Source organism: Anabrus simplex, chromosome 1 (genome assembly GCF_040414725.1).
Source record: "Anabrus simplex isolate iqAnaSimp1 chromosome 1, ASM4041472v1, whole genome shotgun sequence".
Classification (NCBI taxonomy): domain Eukaryota; kingdom Metazoa; phylum Arthropoda; class Insecta; order Orthoptera; family Tettigoniidae; genus Anabrus; species Anabrus simplex.
The window spans coordinates 1,451,507,297-1,451,524,835 of record NC_090265.1 but is presented as its reverse complement, the minus strand read 5'-3'; the positions used below and the strand labels follow the sequence as shown (position 1 = coordinate 1,451,524,835).

The following is a 17,539-nucleotide window of genomic DNA, read 5'->3' as shown; positions in this document are numbered from 1 at the left end:
GAGCTCCAAACTTTGCTAGTCCACAATCAATTTTCCTGGGAATTTTACATAAAGTTATAATTCCATAATTTGTATCCACAGACTATATGAAACGTGCTCAGACATGAGCAGAGGTCCAATTATGAGTAGGTAATTCAATCCTGAGAAGTAACAAATATCGGCAGCCAATCTCAATACAAACTGAGTTTTCTCGTCTCTATATCAGTATATTTATTTTAAAACTAGTCTCAGTCAGCTACAGCTAGATAAATAAGTAGCGTTTGCTTAATAACTAATAGGTTAAGAACGTTCTTGCAAATACATAAGCTGATTACCTTAACATCCTAGCACCAGAATAAGAATAACATAAAATCAATAAAATATCGTTAGATATTAATTGGGCATTAGATTTGTCATGCTAATAAGAATAATTTCTAGAGTACAGGCAACTTAATTTCCCCATTTGTACACACAGTTTGCTTATTTAACTCTTTGCTGATTTATTCTAGTTCTGACCCCACTCAGCCGAACTGAATTATCTCAAACACAATGGTCCACCAGAACAAAGGTAGCACCTAACTAATCTATGGAATTCAAAGTCTAATCTTTACTACTACACTGAACGTGAGCCATATTATACAATGAATTTAAGATATGGAGTCTTTATAAGTACTGATAAAGCAGTCGCTCATTCACTCAGTTATCACTTATAACTTAAAGAGGATTGACTTCTTTCTAAATTGTGAGTAGACATCAAACACTTGTGTGACTTTTAAGGAACTGGGTCTATTAAGAAAACTGCACATTTACACGTATACTAGTCACAAATATAAATTCCATTTCAGAGTGTTTAATTTGAAGAGTTTGACTTCTAGTTTGTCGTCGTGAGGTTAAGGGTCAAGTTCTCAGAATGTCCACATATTATCAATTCACTGCTGAGGCATAATAACATTTTAGTAGTAAAATTCCATGCTTATTTACATGGAAAACACTAACAAATTGTGTAGCTGATAACACATGAATGGCACATCGTTGGATCGAACTTGAATCTGCACGTGCACAAGATCATTCACTAAAACGACCGCAGTCGTGATAAAGAATGGCTGAAGGTTTATCATTTCTCATATAAATATGAAGTCTGGCTGCTTAGCTAAATGGCCAGCGTGTATCTTATTTGTGCAGATGTAGCCCGGATATTTGCTGAATAGTCGATCTCTAAGCCTTCCCTTCGAGGATCCCGGTTTTGATATCCGGTCAGGATGACAATTTTAGCTGTTTCTAGTCATTCCTCTGGCTCGAGGGATCAGAATTTACTGGGTCAGTTGGTTGCGCGGCTATGTTCAGGAAGCTGTGAGCTTCTATTCGGGACATGGAGGATTCGGACTCAACTATCGGCAGCCCAGAAGATGGTTTTTCGTGGTTTCACATTCTCACACCTGGCACGGCCACGGTCGCTTTCTTCCCAGTCCAGTCCTGTCATTCATTAATTCATTCATTGATTCATTCATTCATACTTTATCCACTGCGTCTATAATTCTCTTATGTTTTGGTCTTCTGTTGATGCGGAAAGAAGTGGCCCATTCTAAACGGACAATAAGTCAATTACATGCGGTAGTGAAACGTTATGCTGAGAATTACAAACTCTAGAGTCCTACCAAGATGATATAAGAATGGTTGTACTGGTTATATTATTATTATTATTATTATTATTATTATTATTATTATTATTATTATTATTATCTATCTTAATCTGTTTACCCTCCAGGGTTGGCTTTTCCCTCGGACTCGGCGAGGAATCCCACCTCTACCGCCTCAAGGGCAGTGTCCTGGAGTTTCAGACTTTGGGTCGGGAATACAACTGGGGAGAATGACCAGTACCTCTCCCAGGCGGCCTCACCTGCTATGCTGAACAGGGGCCGTGTGGAGGGATGGGAAGATTGGAAGGGATAGACAAGGAAGAGGGAAGGAAGCGGCCGTGGCCTTAAGTGAGGTACCATCCCGGCATTTGCCTGGAGGAGAAGTGGAAAACCACGGAAAACCACTTCCAGGATGGCTGAGGTGGGAATCGAACCCACCTCTACTCAGTTGACCTCCCGAGGCTGAGTGGACCTCGTTCCACCCCTCGTACCACTTTTCAAATTTCGTGGCAGAGCCGGGAATCGAACCCGGACCTCCGGGGGTGGCAGCTAATCACGCTAACCACTACACCACAGAGGCGGACTATTATTATTATTATTATTATTATTATTATTATTATTATTATTATTATTATTATTATTATTATTATTTCGTCAATCCTGACCAGCTGTTTACCACGTGATGGTACCTCATTATTTCCCCCTCTCCTTGTTTTCCTGCATTTTCAGTGCACCTTCATACTTTATTTCTTTATTTGAACTATTTTCAATTTTGTTATCTTTTGTTTTCAGGATAATATAATTCCACTGAACAAAGGAATGGAACCTCTTGTGATTCGGGTACTCTGGTACCTCCTCATAATCGGTGCGTGCATGTTATTTGGTGTCTACTGGTACTTCACCTGCACATTCGGCTACTGGAAGAAGAAAGGCGTACCACACTTAAAACCTGAACCATTCTTTGGGAACATGAAAGAACTCACCTTGCTCCGGACATCTTTGCCAGAATTATTCCAGAAAATTTACCACCAATTTGAAAGCCACAGGTACGCTGGTGTTTATCAGTCCAGAGTGCCATCCTTGATGATCAGAGACCCAGAACTCATAAAAAGTATATTGGTGAAGGACTTTCAACACTTCCCACACAGGGGACTCAAAGTTGACGAAAATAGGGACCCTTTAAGTGCTAATTTATTTAATCTCGGGGGTTACAAATGGAGAATGTTGAGAACAAAAATTTCTCCAACATTTACCTCTGGAAAAATGAAGATGATGTTCCAGTTAATAGAAGAATGTGCTCAACAACTAAGAGAATATTTAGCTGAACCAGCTGAGAAAGAACGTGAGGTAGAGATGAAGGAAATTTTGGCGAAATTCACCACAGAGGTCATAGGAACTTGTGCTTTCGGGCTTCAGTTTAACGCAATTGAAGATCCACATTCTGAATTCCGTAGAATGGGACGAGCAGTATTTAAGCCTACCCTGATGTCGAACGTCCGGCGTTTTACATTGGCATTCATTCCAGAGCTTGCTAAGATATTTAATATTAGTTTCATCACCAAGGATGTTACAGACTTCTTCTTGAAGGCAGTGAAGGAAACTGTTACATACCGGGAAGAGAACAATATCAGAAGGAACGATTTCCTCCAGCTACTCATAGATCTCAAGAATAAGGGCCATCTAGACGGTGACAATGAACTTGATAAATCAAAGGAAACTTCTGAAGTTTCGAAAGAATCAGAAGACAAATTTGGTAAGTGTGATACCTGTAACATAATCAAGTAGACTACAACCCTTTTGCTAAAGGTTTAACGTCGTACCGATAGGTCTTATGGCGCCGATTGGATAGGACAGGGCTTGGACTGGGAAGGAGGCGACCGTCATCTTAATTAAGGTCCAGCCTCAGCTTCTTGTCCGTTGTGAAAATGTGAAGCCTCCAAAAACCATCTTCAGGGTTAGCGACAGTGGAGTTCATTTTTTTTGCTAGTGGATTTACGTCGCACCGACACAGATAGGTCTTATGGCGACGATGGGATAGGAAAGTGCTAGGAGTTGGAAGGAAGCAGCCGTGGCCATAATTAAGGTACAGTCCCAGCATTTGCCTGGCGCAAAAATGGTAAACCACGGAAAACCATCTTCAGGGCTGCCGACAGTGGGATTCGAACCCACTATCTCCCGGATGCAAGCTCACAGCTTCGCGCTCCTAACCGCACGGCCAACTCGCCCGGTCAGTGGAGTTCGAACACACTATCTCCCGGATGCAAACTCACAGCTACGTGACCCAAGCAGTACAGCAGCGGTGACTACAATGTTAACGGAAATACCTTATAAACCAAACGCACCTCTATACAAGTTGCAGTTCATTATTTTTAATTGTTTTCAGTATTAACCAGCACATGTACCCGAGCTTCGCTACGGTATTCTACATTGTATGCAGATTTCTACATAAATTACTGTACACGCGGTGAGAGAGATTTTATTAAATTGCATGTCTCTTAGCATTAACGAAGAAACGCTATGGGGAGGTCCCCATACGTTCATTCCCGTGTAAGGTGCGAGTTGTAGACTTGTGGTGATAACGGCAGGCTCACTTGCCTGCTGCCATTCACAATAGAGTTGGGAAGTTTCATTATAATAATAAGCACCTCCCCTACTGACAGTCAAAATTGAGTTTTACTGTTATCATTATAACGACAGGCCTCTTTTTCTAATGCCAGTCAGCTTACTTCTAGTCACACACGAGTTTGTGAGTTGCGATTATAATAGCAGGCCACTTTGCCTCATGCCAGTCACCTTTTAGATGGTTAAATTTGTTTATAATGGCGGGTATCTTTGCCTACTGCCAGACACAATCGGGTAGGGGAGTTTTGATCAAAATTGCACGCTCCCTTGCCTTCTGATAGTCAAATCGAGAAGGGAATTACTAATGCCAGTTACACGGGAGTTGGAGAAGGACCCCATTCCTACTGCCGTCAAAGTCGATGTGAGCAGTATTGATTACAATTGCAGACGGCCTCGTGCTAATAGTCGCTATCAATTTGTAAAGTATTGAAAGTAATGGCAGACACACCCTTTCGAGATATCTACAAATCATTTCAATTATAAAAGATCAATATACGGAAGTATATGCACGTTTACAAAATTGCAGACATTAATTTACAGATTAAATGCTGCTTTACGGTACGTCATATCGACCAACGGATTTCACCATAGACCCCGCTTTTAGCGATCTACATGGTAGTTCCTACGACAAATTTCTCCTATCTCCTTTACTTATGGGTTAGACTGAGTTAGACACATTAAATAGGGTGAAACTTGGGTATAGATTTCACACACTGCATTACTTTCCGGATTCTTATGTGACAGCTAGAAACGTAGAATTTGGTTCGCATATTGCCACTATGTAGGCCAATGTTCGTGCCGGATTTGATAATTTTATCTCTACTATAAAGGTGTCAAACTAAGGATATACGTGTAAAAAGCACAAAATTTACTTAGAATCGAGAAATAAAGCCAAATCTAACGTATAAGGGAGAGAGAAACGACAAAAATCATAGGACCAATGTTATGAACACTCCAAATTGAACGAGGATTGTGCCATCCGTTTAGCCATCAAATACCTCGAAACGAAGGTCTGCGCCGTCAATAGAATTGCCTCCATATTTCGATAAAAAGTGAAAATATTAAAATATAAAATATAAAATATTAAACACCTTGAAATGTTTCCGTCGGTTACAGGCTAAAACCTATAATTTTTCCATATTTCAATTTTCCATCTCGTCTGGCATAATGTGCCACCACCTTGATTTGGGAGTAGGGTGGTATATATAGGAAACTTTTAATCCCACGAAACTCACTTGTTATCGCTTTGGATATATATATATATCCGAATGCGATCTTATGCTGATCCCGAAATTTGAAACACACCAGCGTCCCCCCCCCCCCCCTCCCACTCAGGGAATTTTCAGAATTTGCGATTTTTCTAGGGATTCTCTGATACCAAGGTTCATGTTTCTGTGATGCCTGGAAATGTCTCATTAATTCACGTCTATTTTCATTTTCATACCTTTATATATATGCAGTTCACTCCAGACCGACTTGCATTTATTAATATAGATATTCAGTTTCCTACGATGTGCAATTGTTTACACCTATAAAATTAAACTGTGTATTCGTTTATACACTTCAAATTTCTGCCTCACATTTCGCTGTTACCTCAGATTCGGTAATTAATTTCAGGGATATTTGGGCTGTGCACTAGGCTATATATTATTTAATGAGTATACATAGCAGTGGCGGCTGGTGGTTTAAAAGGTCAGTGGTGCACAATTTTTACCAATGATATAATATGATTACAGGCTAATTTTCAAATCTAGATACATCAACAATACTTTTTTATTATTAAAAATAAAACAAACATTTTACATTTCTATTTTCAGGAATATTACTACAACGCATTAACATTTTTTCATTTAAAAACTCTTTTACCATACTGAAATGGAACACTTTGAGGTAGCCTAATTCCGGTATTGAAAAAATATCCTTTTGTAATATATCTGGTTTCGAAATTAAACGTCGCGTGGGCCTTCCCATTCGTTTCACCTCGGATTGTTCCTCGGCAGTTGCGAAAACGGCCCAGACATTAAAGACTGCACCGAATTTATGATCTGGCAAAATACCACTAACTGATAAAAACGCACAATAATAAAAACACACATGCTGACACGAATGTTTACACAATGAAATCAATAAGCTACTTAGCTTGTACGCACATAACACAGCTCACGACTATACTGAAAGAAATGGCGGTGTTTATTTTCAAATTTAGAGACATTAGTTATATATCCAGCCACGGCCGACTTGATGCGTCGCTCTAGCCAGGACGAATAGCTCTAGCTAGCTCCTTACGGAGCGCAGCGAGGGATCCAACTGGCCGTGATCCAGCAGATGAACTTCCATCCGGTGTCGCTAGATGACACTCCTGTTCTATAACAGAATTTCACATTGAGCAGCAATGGTCTCTAGCGACTTCGCTAGTAGTTGGTTACGTAGGAGCACGGCCGATTTGATGCGTCGCTCTAGGCAGCTCCTTAGCGCAGCGAGGGATCCAGTCGGCCGTGGTAGGAGGAGCCAGGTTGATAAACCTCCATTAAGCAATGTATTAGAAGCCACGCCTATCTTTTCCTCTCCCCGCACACCCCTATAGCAGCCAAAAAGCACACTCTAGCAGCCCCGCGCACCTCTCGAGCAGCCCAGGTTTCATCCTACCTTAGGTTGACTTCCCGCTGCAAACTTTTCGGCTCCTGCAGTGAACATCTAAGAGTACAGGCTTGTAAAGTACCCTGTAGTCAATATTTGCTATTTCAAGCTCTTGAAAGGTTTGTCTTGTTGAATGAAAATACAGTACAGTAGTTGAGTAATCCAAATGATAAAACTTTACCTAAAATAAACATAACAATTTAATGGGGGTAGCGCAAACCTGCAACCTTATGGAGAAACCGCCCCTGATACATAGCGTAGCAATATTAAGAGGGCAAACTTCAAAAATGTGTAATTTCTCGTTACCTAATCTAACTGTATCGAGATTGTAAAATAAACAGTACTTATCTTGAAGTTTAGTGTGTTTTAACCGTTCGAGAAATATTCTCTCTCTCTCTCTCTCTCTCTCTCTCCCTCTCTCTTTGCTAGTGGCTTTACGTGTCACCGACACAGATACGTCTTATGGCTACGATGGGATAGGAAAGGCCTAGGAGTTGAAAGGAAGCGGCCGTGGCCTTAACTAGGGTACAGCCCTAGCATTTGCCTGGTGTGAAAATGCGAAACCACGGAAAACCATCTTCAGGGCTGCCGATAGTGGGATTCGAACCCACTATCTCCCGGATGCAAGCTCACAGCCGCGCGCCTCTAACCACACGGCCATCTCGCCCGGTCGAGGACTATTAATGGAGATATTTCCAATTACTACATTTTTTACGAACTTGCAAAGTAACTAGGGATGATCGCATTACACTGATTGGCTGTTGTTAATTGATACGCTCCCCGTCTATATTCGCTGTTAGACTGGATTGAGTCATCTCTTCTCATAGTGAAGAGCGTTATTACTTTAAATTCTTAGTCATTTTCCATTGAATCCAGCATCAAATCTCATCTCGGTAGGATCTTTTGACATCTATATAAATAGGATAGTGTTCGACATATAACGAATTAATATACGTATTGAAACACACTTCCACACCTGAACCAATTATCGCAATTATTCTGTCCTTTAAGACAACAATCAATCAATCAATCAATCAATCAATCAATCAATCAATCAATCAATCAATCAATCAATCAATCAATCAATCAAGTAGTCAATGACTTCCAAAATCACTAGGTAGGCTACACAATACCCTACTACTTGTCCAAATATCCCAATCATGTATATGAACTTGCAGTAACAATAATCGCAATTTCTTTACGTAGGGATTTTCCAATACGACAGCGCTGTTCTAAAAACGCTAACCACCATCACTCCTCACCCCCTGCTAACAGACAAAGTCCGTGTCGTCACAAGATATCAGAGTCTCAAAACATCCGAGTCTCAACATATCCCAAATCCGACGGTGGCAGGTTCTGTTTTAAAACACCCTACAAGTATAATATATCATTATAATAAACACAAAGTAATAAAAAAGGTGCGGAAATTTTGATTTTTAACACAAGCCCAGATTGCGGTGCCCTCTTCTCAGTCTTGAGATAGGCCAGCTGTATAGCCTCGCACAAAATATATAGGCCTACGACAGGGATCAGTAGACCTAGTTAGGTCTAGTTGCATTTTGTTAAATGCAGCTAATGCTTTGTCATATGTATAATCTTCATTATTATTAAATAATTTTAGTATGAAAATGTTCGCAATTCAGAACGTTGACACAGGTTTCGGTACAGTTTGATGATGTAAGAGATCGTATTAAAAAACATCGACGTCCCCAGTTTCCTCATATTTAGCTGTAGATCTTTTTATTCCTTCGACTAAAAAGCAATATTTCTTTCTTCTCTTCGAAACTTCAAGATTCATATCCATCCTGGCTATTTTAAAATCGTTTGGTTGAGTTTCTTATTTTCAAACAAGACACCATACCTTTCAAACGGGGATGAGGTACTTTTATCAGACGGTTGAACTTAGAATTCCATTCCTTAATAGCGTTGTTTGTTCAGTGTCATTTCCCATGACGATTTCACAGTTCAAGTAGCGCTTGTGGACTCTGGAGTAACTAGTCATCGAAGAAGTCGAAAAAACCCTTCAAATAAAATTAAAGATAATTTACCCTCACCGTAGCGAAATATAGGCACCCAGGTAATAAACTCAAAAATAGTTTGTTTTTCAAGTCCCTGTCTCGTAAGCAGCTACCTACTCTTTTCGAACATTTTGAGACTTATTACCCTATTTATTCCGGCTGCATATTTCTTGCAAATATATTGATACGTTTTTCCATCAATTTCATGTTCAGATATTTTGAGACTACACCGGCAAAGTGATGCTTTGGAGTACGTCTAAACTTCCCCTCACCGAACCTATTCTAGCTACTGCAAACGTACAAGAGGTTTCTACTTCTGCCTAAAGAGTTACTGAAGACCTAAATATTTTGGAATTTTAAATTTAAAGATAGGCCAAGTCCACCTCTGTGGTTTTAGTGGTTAATGTGATTAGCTGACACCCCCGGAGGCCCGGGTTCGATTCCCGGCTCTGCCACGAAATTTGAAACTTGGTACGAGGGCTGTAACGGGGTTCACTCGGCCTCGGGAGGTCAACTGAGTAGTGGTGGGTCCCACCTCAGCCATCCTGGAATTGGTTTTCCATGGTTCCCACTTCTTCTCCAGGCAAATGCCGGGATGGTCCCTAACTTAAGGCCACGGCCGCTTCCTTCCCTCTTCCTTGTCTATCCCTTCCAATCTTCCCATCCCCCCGCAACGCCCCTGTTCAGCATAGTAGGTGAGACTGCCTGGGGGAGGTACTGGTCATCCTCCCCAGTTGTATTCCCCGACCCAGAGTCTGAAGCTCCAGGACACTGCCCTTGAGGTGGTAGAGGTGGGATCCCTCGCTGAGTCCGAGGGAAAAACCTACCCTGGAGGGTAAGCAGATTAAGAAACAAACAAAGAAACAAAGAAAGAAAGACACACCAAAATGTTTAGTTTAAGATTTACTTAGAATGGTCCAATTTAACCAGTTTAACGGACTTCATTTATTTTTAGTTACATCCTGTATATAAAGGTGTATCTGAAATATTTTTAACGAATGCCAGAACAGGTATCCCTGAAGGACTAGAGATGGATTTATGTTGTATCTGCCGGGCTGAGTGGCTCAGATAGTTGAGGCACTGGCCTTCTGACCCTAACGTGCCAGGTTCGATTCCGGCTCAGCCCAGTGGTATTTGAAGGTACTCATGTATGTCAGCATGTTGTCGGTAGGTTTACTGGCACGTAAACGAACTCCTGCGAATCAAATATCCGGAACCTCGGCGTCTCCGAAAACCATCAAATTATTTAGTGGGGTGAGAAATTATTATTATTAATAGTAGTAGTAGTAGTAGTAGTAGTAGTAGTAGTATGCCAGTGCAAAGACATCTCTCCTTGTCGGGAAAATGAAGACAAAGGTCGTCAGACCCTTTCTCCTAGGATTAGAGTATGCTTCAAAACTGTAGAGATGTGTTTTATGAATACATACGAACACAAAACACGGTATTACATCCTGTGTCAGAAAAGTTCGGTGAATGGTCGCCTAGTTTGTATACCGTGCTAGTTCGGACGATACGCTCGCGCATACGCATTGCGTGACATGACACCAAGTGCCCCCTATCGGTCAACTCAACACAGTTAAACGGAGTTGAACGCTGCAACACATCGCACGGAGTCAGTGTGAGGACTCGGGTCATTGCACAATGGAGTGCAAAACGGAGCAACGCGTTAACATGAAGTTTTGCTTCAACCTAGGCAAAACGGCAATGGAAACACACGCAATGTTAGTGCAAGTTTACCACGCTCAAGCAGTGAGATAAAAGTGCATTTTTGACTGGTTAAACGCTTTCGAGATGGAAAGGAAGGTGTTGAGGACGAGGCGCGTTCGGGTCGACCAACCACAAGCACATCTCCAGACAACATCGAACGAGTGCGACAGATGCTTGCGAATGATCGGCGACTGTCCTTACGAATGATAGCAGATGAAGTGGGTGTAGGCAAGGACAGTGTAAGGACCGTTGTTCACGAGCATTTGAAAAACCGGAAGATGTGTGCCCGGTTTGTGCCGCACAACCTGACAGACGAGCAGAAGCAAACTCGGATGGAAACGTCGGGAGATTTCATTGACGTTTGTGACCAAAATCCGGAGGTGTTGAAAACCATCATTACAGGAGGCGAGTCGTGGGGCTACCAGTATGATCCGGAGACCAATAGCCAGTCAATGGCGTGGTGTTCAACCTCTTCTCCGCCTCCCAAGAAAAGTCGGGGCACAAAGTCCAAGATTAAGACAATGCTGATCGCCTTTTTCGACAGCAATGGTGTCATTCATCATGAATTTGTACCCCAGGCTACACCTGTCAACGCGGAATTCTACGAGGGAGTTTTGAAACGGCTACTGGAACGCATCAGACGGGTTCGGCCTGAACTGTACCGGAGTGGACAGTGGAAGCTCCTCCACGACAATGCCCGTCCGCACACAGTGATCCACCTGACCCAGTTTCTCGCTGAACGCCAGGTGACTATTCTTCCACACCCTCCGTATTGCCCGGATTTGATGCCGGCCGATTTGTTTTTGTTCCCCCGTCTTAAATTAACCCTTAAAGGCCACCGGTTCGACAGTGTAGCAGGTATCCAACAACGCGTGACAAGGGTTCTCCGGGAGATTTCAAAAGAAGCGTTTGCTGCCAGCTTCAAGCAGCTTTACAGTCGATGCCAAAAGTGCGTTTTAGCTAACGGAGATTACTTTGAAGGCCAGTAAACGAGTTTTGTGTGTAACTTATGTATCCTTTATATCATGAGACCATTCACCGAACTACTCAGACACAGATTGTATTAAAGGCACTTGCTTTGTGATAGCTCAATTTTTAACCCCATCAAGGGTAATTCATGAATGTGTTGAGAGGATCATACTCTGAGAACATGTGACGTGACTGGTTCTCTGCATGCCAACTATCTGGCAGGAATAAGCCAGAGTTTACGAACTACTCTACACAAACCAGTGTAATCGTAGACTGCTGCAAGGCACACGTGCTTCTCTTTGCCTTGAGGTATTTTGCCTGTGAAGCGAACGATGTATGTTGTGATAACACGGAGTGGAAACACGTGTTACTCCAAGCCTTGAAGTAGGACCTGGAATGCATACAGCATAAGCAAAGCGGACGATAGACATAACAGAGGCAAAAATGAGCTACAGCCGCATACCGGTACGCCTGTTTTGTCAGACCGTGTACGCGTCCCCTACCGCTGCACTGCCTTCCCCTCTAACCGCTATCGGCCACGCGCTCCACGAGCTGTTTAAACGCCGCTGTCAGGCCACTAGTAAACAGCGCCGTCAAGCATCCCCAAGCTACAGTACAAGGACAATCACACACACAGTGGATTTCGTCGAGCCAGCAGCAGATTTGGCGACAACACTTTCCAAAGCACACCTGGCTGTGAACGAGCTGCAATATGATTGCTGACGTGGCGGATATGGACCCTAATAGAGATTATTTATTGGAGGAAGAATTTATCACCGATTTATTTAGCTTGGACGAGAATGAAGAGTAAAAGAAGGAATCGGCGGACGTGGGTCCATCTTAATGTTTATAACGGGCGCCAGGAAATGTTCTCCGCAGTGCCTGCGTGCTGCTGGGTAAGGTAGCATGAGGAGTTTAGTTGGCAGCACGATGTCACATCTTTCACCCTCGCTCGCTCGCCGACAGGCCAAGGTCAACAGGGTAGCAGTAGGCCTACAGGAAACGCCACACATGTTAGCTGTGGGATGTCGAAATCGTCAGTGTGTATTGCAGTGAGCGAACGTTCAGATAGAATATTGAAATAGTGCAACACAATACAGGCGGTAATGTTTACTACTGAAGAGAGGGTTTCTTTGGTGGAATACGTTTTTCGCGAAGGCGATAGGTTTACAGAAAATATTAAACTAAAATTTCAGGCACGGTTTTCTAATTCAAAGTGTCCAAACCGGCATACCGTTCGGGATTTGAAAAGTAAATTTCGTGTGACCAGCTCAGTCCACAATATACCGGGAACAGGCAGGCCTGCGCTTTTAACAGACGAAAAACGTGAAGACATTTCCGATGTAATGCTGCGAAGTCCAAGTAAATCAGTCCATTACGTAAGGAACTTTCGTGAAAGTCTTCGACAATATCTGTAGACGTGTTGAAGTCTGTCTTCGAACATAAGGACAACACTTCCAGCATCTGTTATGAATTGCTGTGGTGAGTCCAAAGTTTACTGTTTGTTTGTTTGTTTGTTTGTTTGTTTGTCTGTTTGTCTGTTTGTTTGTTTGTTTGTTTGTTTGTTTTGACACAAGCGCCAGCAGCCGTGCTGCCAACTTAATTGCTGGTGCAGACTCACACAGTGGCGCGTAGGCGCTGCGGAGAACATTCCCTGGTGCTCTCTACTTTTTTCGAACAAGCAAGGAGAGATGAAAAGCTCTTTGATTTCATCCGGATGTCAATCGCTTCTTTCGATGAGTTAATTTACCAAATTACAAAAATAAGAAAGAAAATTATCGTATGAGAAGCAGTATGCTCCCAGAGGTGAAATTGGTTCTAACTCTGAGGTAAATATCAAACACACACTTGTATTTTAAAATTAATGAAGTTTTATTTATTTTACTCAATAATCAAAGTACAAATTATATGAAAATATTGTACGCGCTGACTGTGAAACCGCTGTGTATGGTCAGTGGTATTGAACTCAATGTATGGAGGAACCGCTGCCAACCCTGTTGCCGACTCGATGAAAACCACTGTGTATGCCATCGCCCTTTAAGAATGAATTATTTCCTTTTCGTCTACACGGTAGTTTTCACAGTGGGCTTCGTTGGCGTTTAAACAGCTGCAGTGAGGCGTTGCAACTGCTGCCCGTAGAAACGCAAACCGATCTACACGAGGAAGTAGCAGGCCGTTAAATAGCGTCCACACTGTATCTATCGTGTGCTCTTCATCGTGGCGGTATCTCGCCTTTCAATATTATCATTATCACCCACGAAATAAAGTGAACTGAAAGAACGTGTCTCGATGCATTCTATGTTTACCGAACATGACAGAAAGGCCATTATATAACATGGGGTGAGTCCATCAACCTCTCTTTTCACGAAATATTTCTTTATGAACTCTTCAACCAAACTAAATCCCGCGATACACCCGACATGCACAGAGAACATTTTGAAAGTGACCTGCTCAGTAACAGCATTTTAATTGTTAGTGTAGAATAGCTGAGCGTTTTCATCGCCGTTTAAGAGTCGCGATTTGACGATCACGTGTGGTTTGCATATTTTACGGGCGGCAGCAGACGGCCGCACAGTGGCGTTTGAACAGTTCGTGTAGAATGGGCCTAAAGCAACAACCTGTGTACAATTCTGTATTGAAAGAATTCAGTACAGCTGTATTATCGATCAGTGACCTGTTCAATCATACATCTTTCTTGAACGTACAGTAAGTTCCAGTGACTGCCGGACAAGAAACCATATCCTATTGTTCTTACTACTGTTTAGGGCTTTTCCTAAACGCACTCGCTGCAGTGATAACATAAACAGCACAGACAATTATTCTCACAGTCCATTTCAGAAATTTAGTAACAGTTGTATGACCACGTATTTGTTCGAAACGCAGTACTTCTCAGACATGCCGCTCACACAGTCTGTCTTTATAAATCCATAAAATGCATCTTAATTCCTCAATTTCACTTGAACCTTGAACCACAATTGGTTCAGTTTGTGTAAGGCAGCGAAAAACTGAATCGCATATATTACTAATCGAATGACCTATTTCTTACAGAACTAAGCGACAACCTTCTTGCAGCCCAGGTATTCCTATTCTTCCTGGCTGGCTTTGAGACCTCATCTACCACCATGAGCTTCTGTCTCCATGAGCTGGCTGTCAATCCAGATATCCAAACAAAACTTCAAGAGGAAATTGATTCCTTTTCGGCGGAGTCAGGAGGCAAAATAACGTATGATGGCATTCATAAGATGCAATATTTGGATAAGGTAGTATCAGGTAGGTGAAAACTTTCGTAAGATTGACACGATGCTACTTTTAAGAATCTACCGATGATAGTTAAAACATAATTCTGACGATTTAATCACGGGTCTGACCTCTTGGCTTAGCCGAGGACACTAACGTCGTTGTCAACATTCAGAACTCAATAAGGCAAAATATACTTTCCTTACGCTTCCCGATAATGATTTGGGCACCACAGTCAATTATTTTCCCAAGCAGTTGGACCGGGTTAGATCTCGGCTCTGCCATGGAGGTTTTGGATAGATACGATCATTAGAAAGGGATGTATCTGGCCCAATTGTGAACAAATTACTTTTAGCTGTTCTGAGAGTATTTATCCGTGGTTTTCCACTTCAACTCCTGCAAATATTGAGATGACACTAACTAGTTCCCGTCTGTAAGTTACCATTAATAGCTTCAATCCACTACAAAAATGCACAGAAAATATAATTTATTCAGGCACTAAGATCATTACATATAATAGACATTGTTTAAAAAATCATAAATATACAAACTCAGAATAATTCCAAACCTATGGAGTGCCGGCATATGACGTTGTTAATGGTGATTCGTCCGCCGGATGGGGACGTTAGGCCCTGAGCAGGCCCCTTGGTGCTATTCAATAAGAACAGGCTATGTGCCGGCACCACGTTTCATTCTCTCGCTTCCCGCCATCATATATTACGTCATTCCTTTCATCTCATTAACTCCTCTAATGTGGTTAGCGTCGGAAGGAAATCCGGTCCTAAAACCTCGCTACGAAGATTCGCCTCACTTCATATCCGACCCCGTAGAGATACGGGACAAGGGTTCGACATACATCTGAAATGGACAGTTGCTATAAAGATCCCGGCAACGTCATAAAGGCTTTATATATCTATCTGTACTTTTTGAATACTTTCCTAAGAAGGGGGAACCGAGATGGTGCTCTGAACACAAAAAGAGGAAAAAATGCGCTAATTTCTCATTTTACAATATCACTATATTTCACACCGAACCTCCGAATAATTGGGCAAACATACATTCCTGAAAGACATTTAACACTTACCGAGGATTCAATGTCGTAAAACGATCTGTGGTCATCATATGGAAATATCACAAGGTATTTGGGAGATATCACGAGTTTAACTACATCAATCATCATATCTTAAATGCTAGATTACTCCGTAAGAGGTATATACGGATCATATAGACTACTTTTCTTGTAATATGGTTTAATTGCTTACTGTGTAGAATGCTCAGTAAATGGCCTACAAAAATGTAATCATGCACATGTTAATTAATTGTCCCAAAGTAATTGTAACAAACTCATTAACTTCGAAGTATTCCTGCATTCAGTAAAAGGGATGCTTGAGCAAGTTTTTAAGCTTATTTCTGAATTTGCAGTATAGAATGGTAATACTTTAGGGCGCCTCAGTCACTCAGGATTTTAGACAGACTGATGGTATTCATCCGCGATGCAAAGTCCTTAGTCTTATGCGGCCTCAAAATGGTAGAAGCTCTAGTACATCATTTTTGTTCTCTTATATGAGCAGATCTTCAGGATTTAGTGCAAGCATGTATTCCAAACAGTAGGAACAGTCAGCAACATATTTATTATTTCTAAATTTATTATTATTATTATTATTATTATTATTATTATTATTATTATTATTATTATTATTATTATTATTATTATTATTATTATTAAAGAGCTTCCGTGGCTCAGGCTGCAGCTCGCCGGCCTCTCACCGCTGGATACCGTGGTTCAAATCCCGGTCACTCCATGTGAGATTTTGTACTGGACAACGCGGAGGCGGGACAGGTTTTTTCCGGGTACTCCGGTTTTCCCTGTCATCTTTCATTTCAGCAACACTCTCCACTATCATTTCATTTCACCTGTCAGTCATTAATCATTGCCCCGGAGGAGTGCGACAGGTCTCGGCAGCCGGCACAATTCATATCCTCGCCGCAAGTACACAGATAGGTCTTATGGTGACGATGAGACAACAAAGTCCTAGGAATGGGAAGGAAGCAGCCGTGGCCTTAATTCAGGCACAGCCCCAGCATTTGCCTGGTGTGAAAATGGGAAACCACGGAAAACCATCTTTAGGGCTGCCGACAGTGGGGTTCGAACCCACTATCTCCCGGATGCGAGCTCACAGCTGCGCGCTCCTAACCGCACTGCCAACGCGCCTGGTTATTATTATTATTATTATTATTATTATTATTATTATTATTATTATTATTATTATTATTATTATTACTATTATTATTAATTATTATTATTATAGGCTTATACTGGTTTAAATTATGAAAAAAGTGAAACGTTGTGGTACAAAACAATAAATAAATGGTATATTTGAAGAAAATTACCTAAATCAGTCGTAGCGTAGAATGACCTATATATTGTACAATCTAATTAATTGAAGGGATAGTTGTCTGTTTGCACTTCCCCTTAAAACAATTATCATCGTCAGCACTATCACCACTACCAATCTAATTAATTACATTTTTGAATCTATGATAGCAGAGAATATAAGACCTTGTTGGATCAATTTCATCTTACCCCTATATTCAGTGCCATCTTAAATCTAATGTGGAGTGTAACGGAATAAGAGACTTTATTAAGAAAATCAGTTCTAATATTAGTTGAAGAACTTTATATTAGTTTCCTCATCCGTGTGAGACAAAATTATTGAATTATTCATGTACAGA

The 17,539-nt window shown here is 41.5% G+C and overlaps 1 protein-coding gene across 1 annotated transcript in view; it reads left to right on the top strand.

Annotated features, from left to right (window-relative positions):
- The first annotated feature begins 685 nt into the window (after window positions 1–685).
- LOC136879427 (probable cytochrome P450 6a14) overlaps window positions 686–17,539 on the top strand; it is a 40,789-nt gene continuing 23,935 nt past the window's right edge. Inside the window, exons 1-3 of the mRNA XM_067153234.2 lie at window positions 686–721; window positions 2,409–3,369; window positions 14,618–14,839. Coding sequence (XP_067009335.2) covers window positions 2,436–3,369; window positions 14,618–14,839 — 1,156 coding nt within the window. The 5' untranslated portion in view covers window positions 686–721; window positions 2,409–2,435. The remainder of the gene's footprint in view (window positions 722–2,408; window positions 3,370–14,617; window positions 14,840–17,539) is intronic.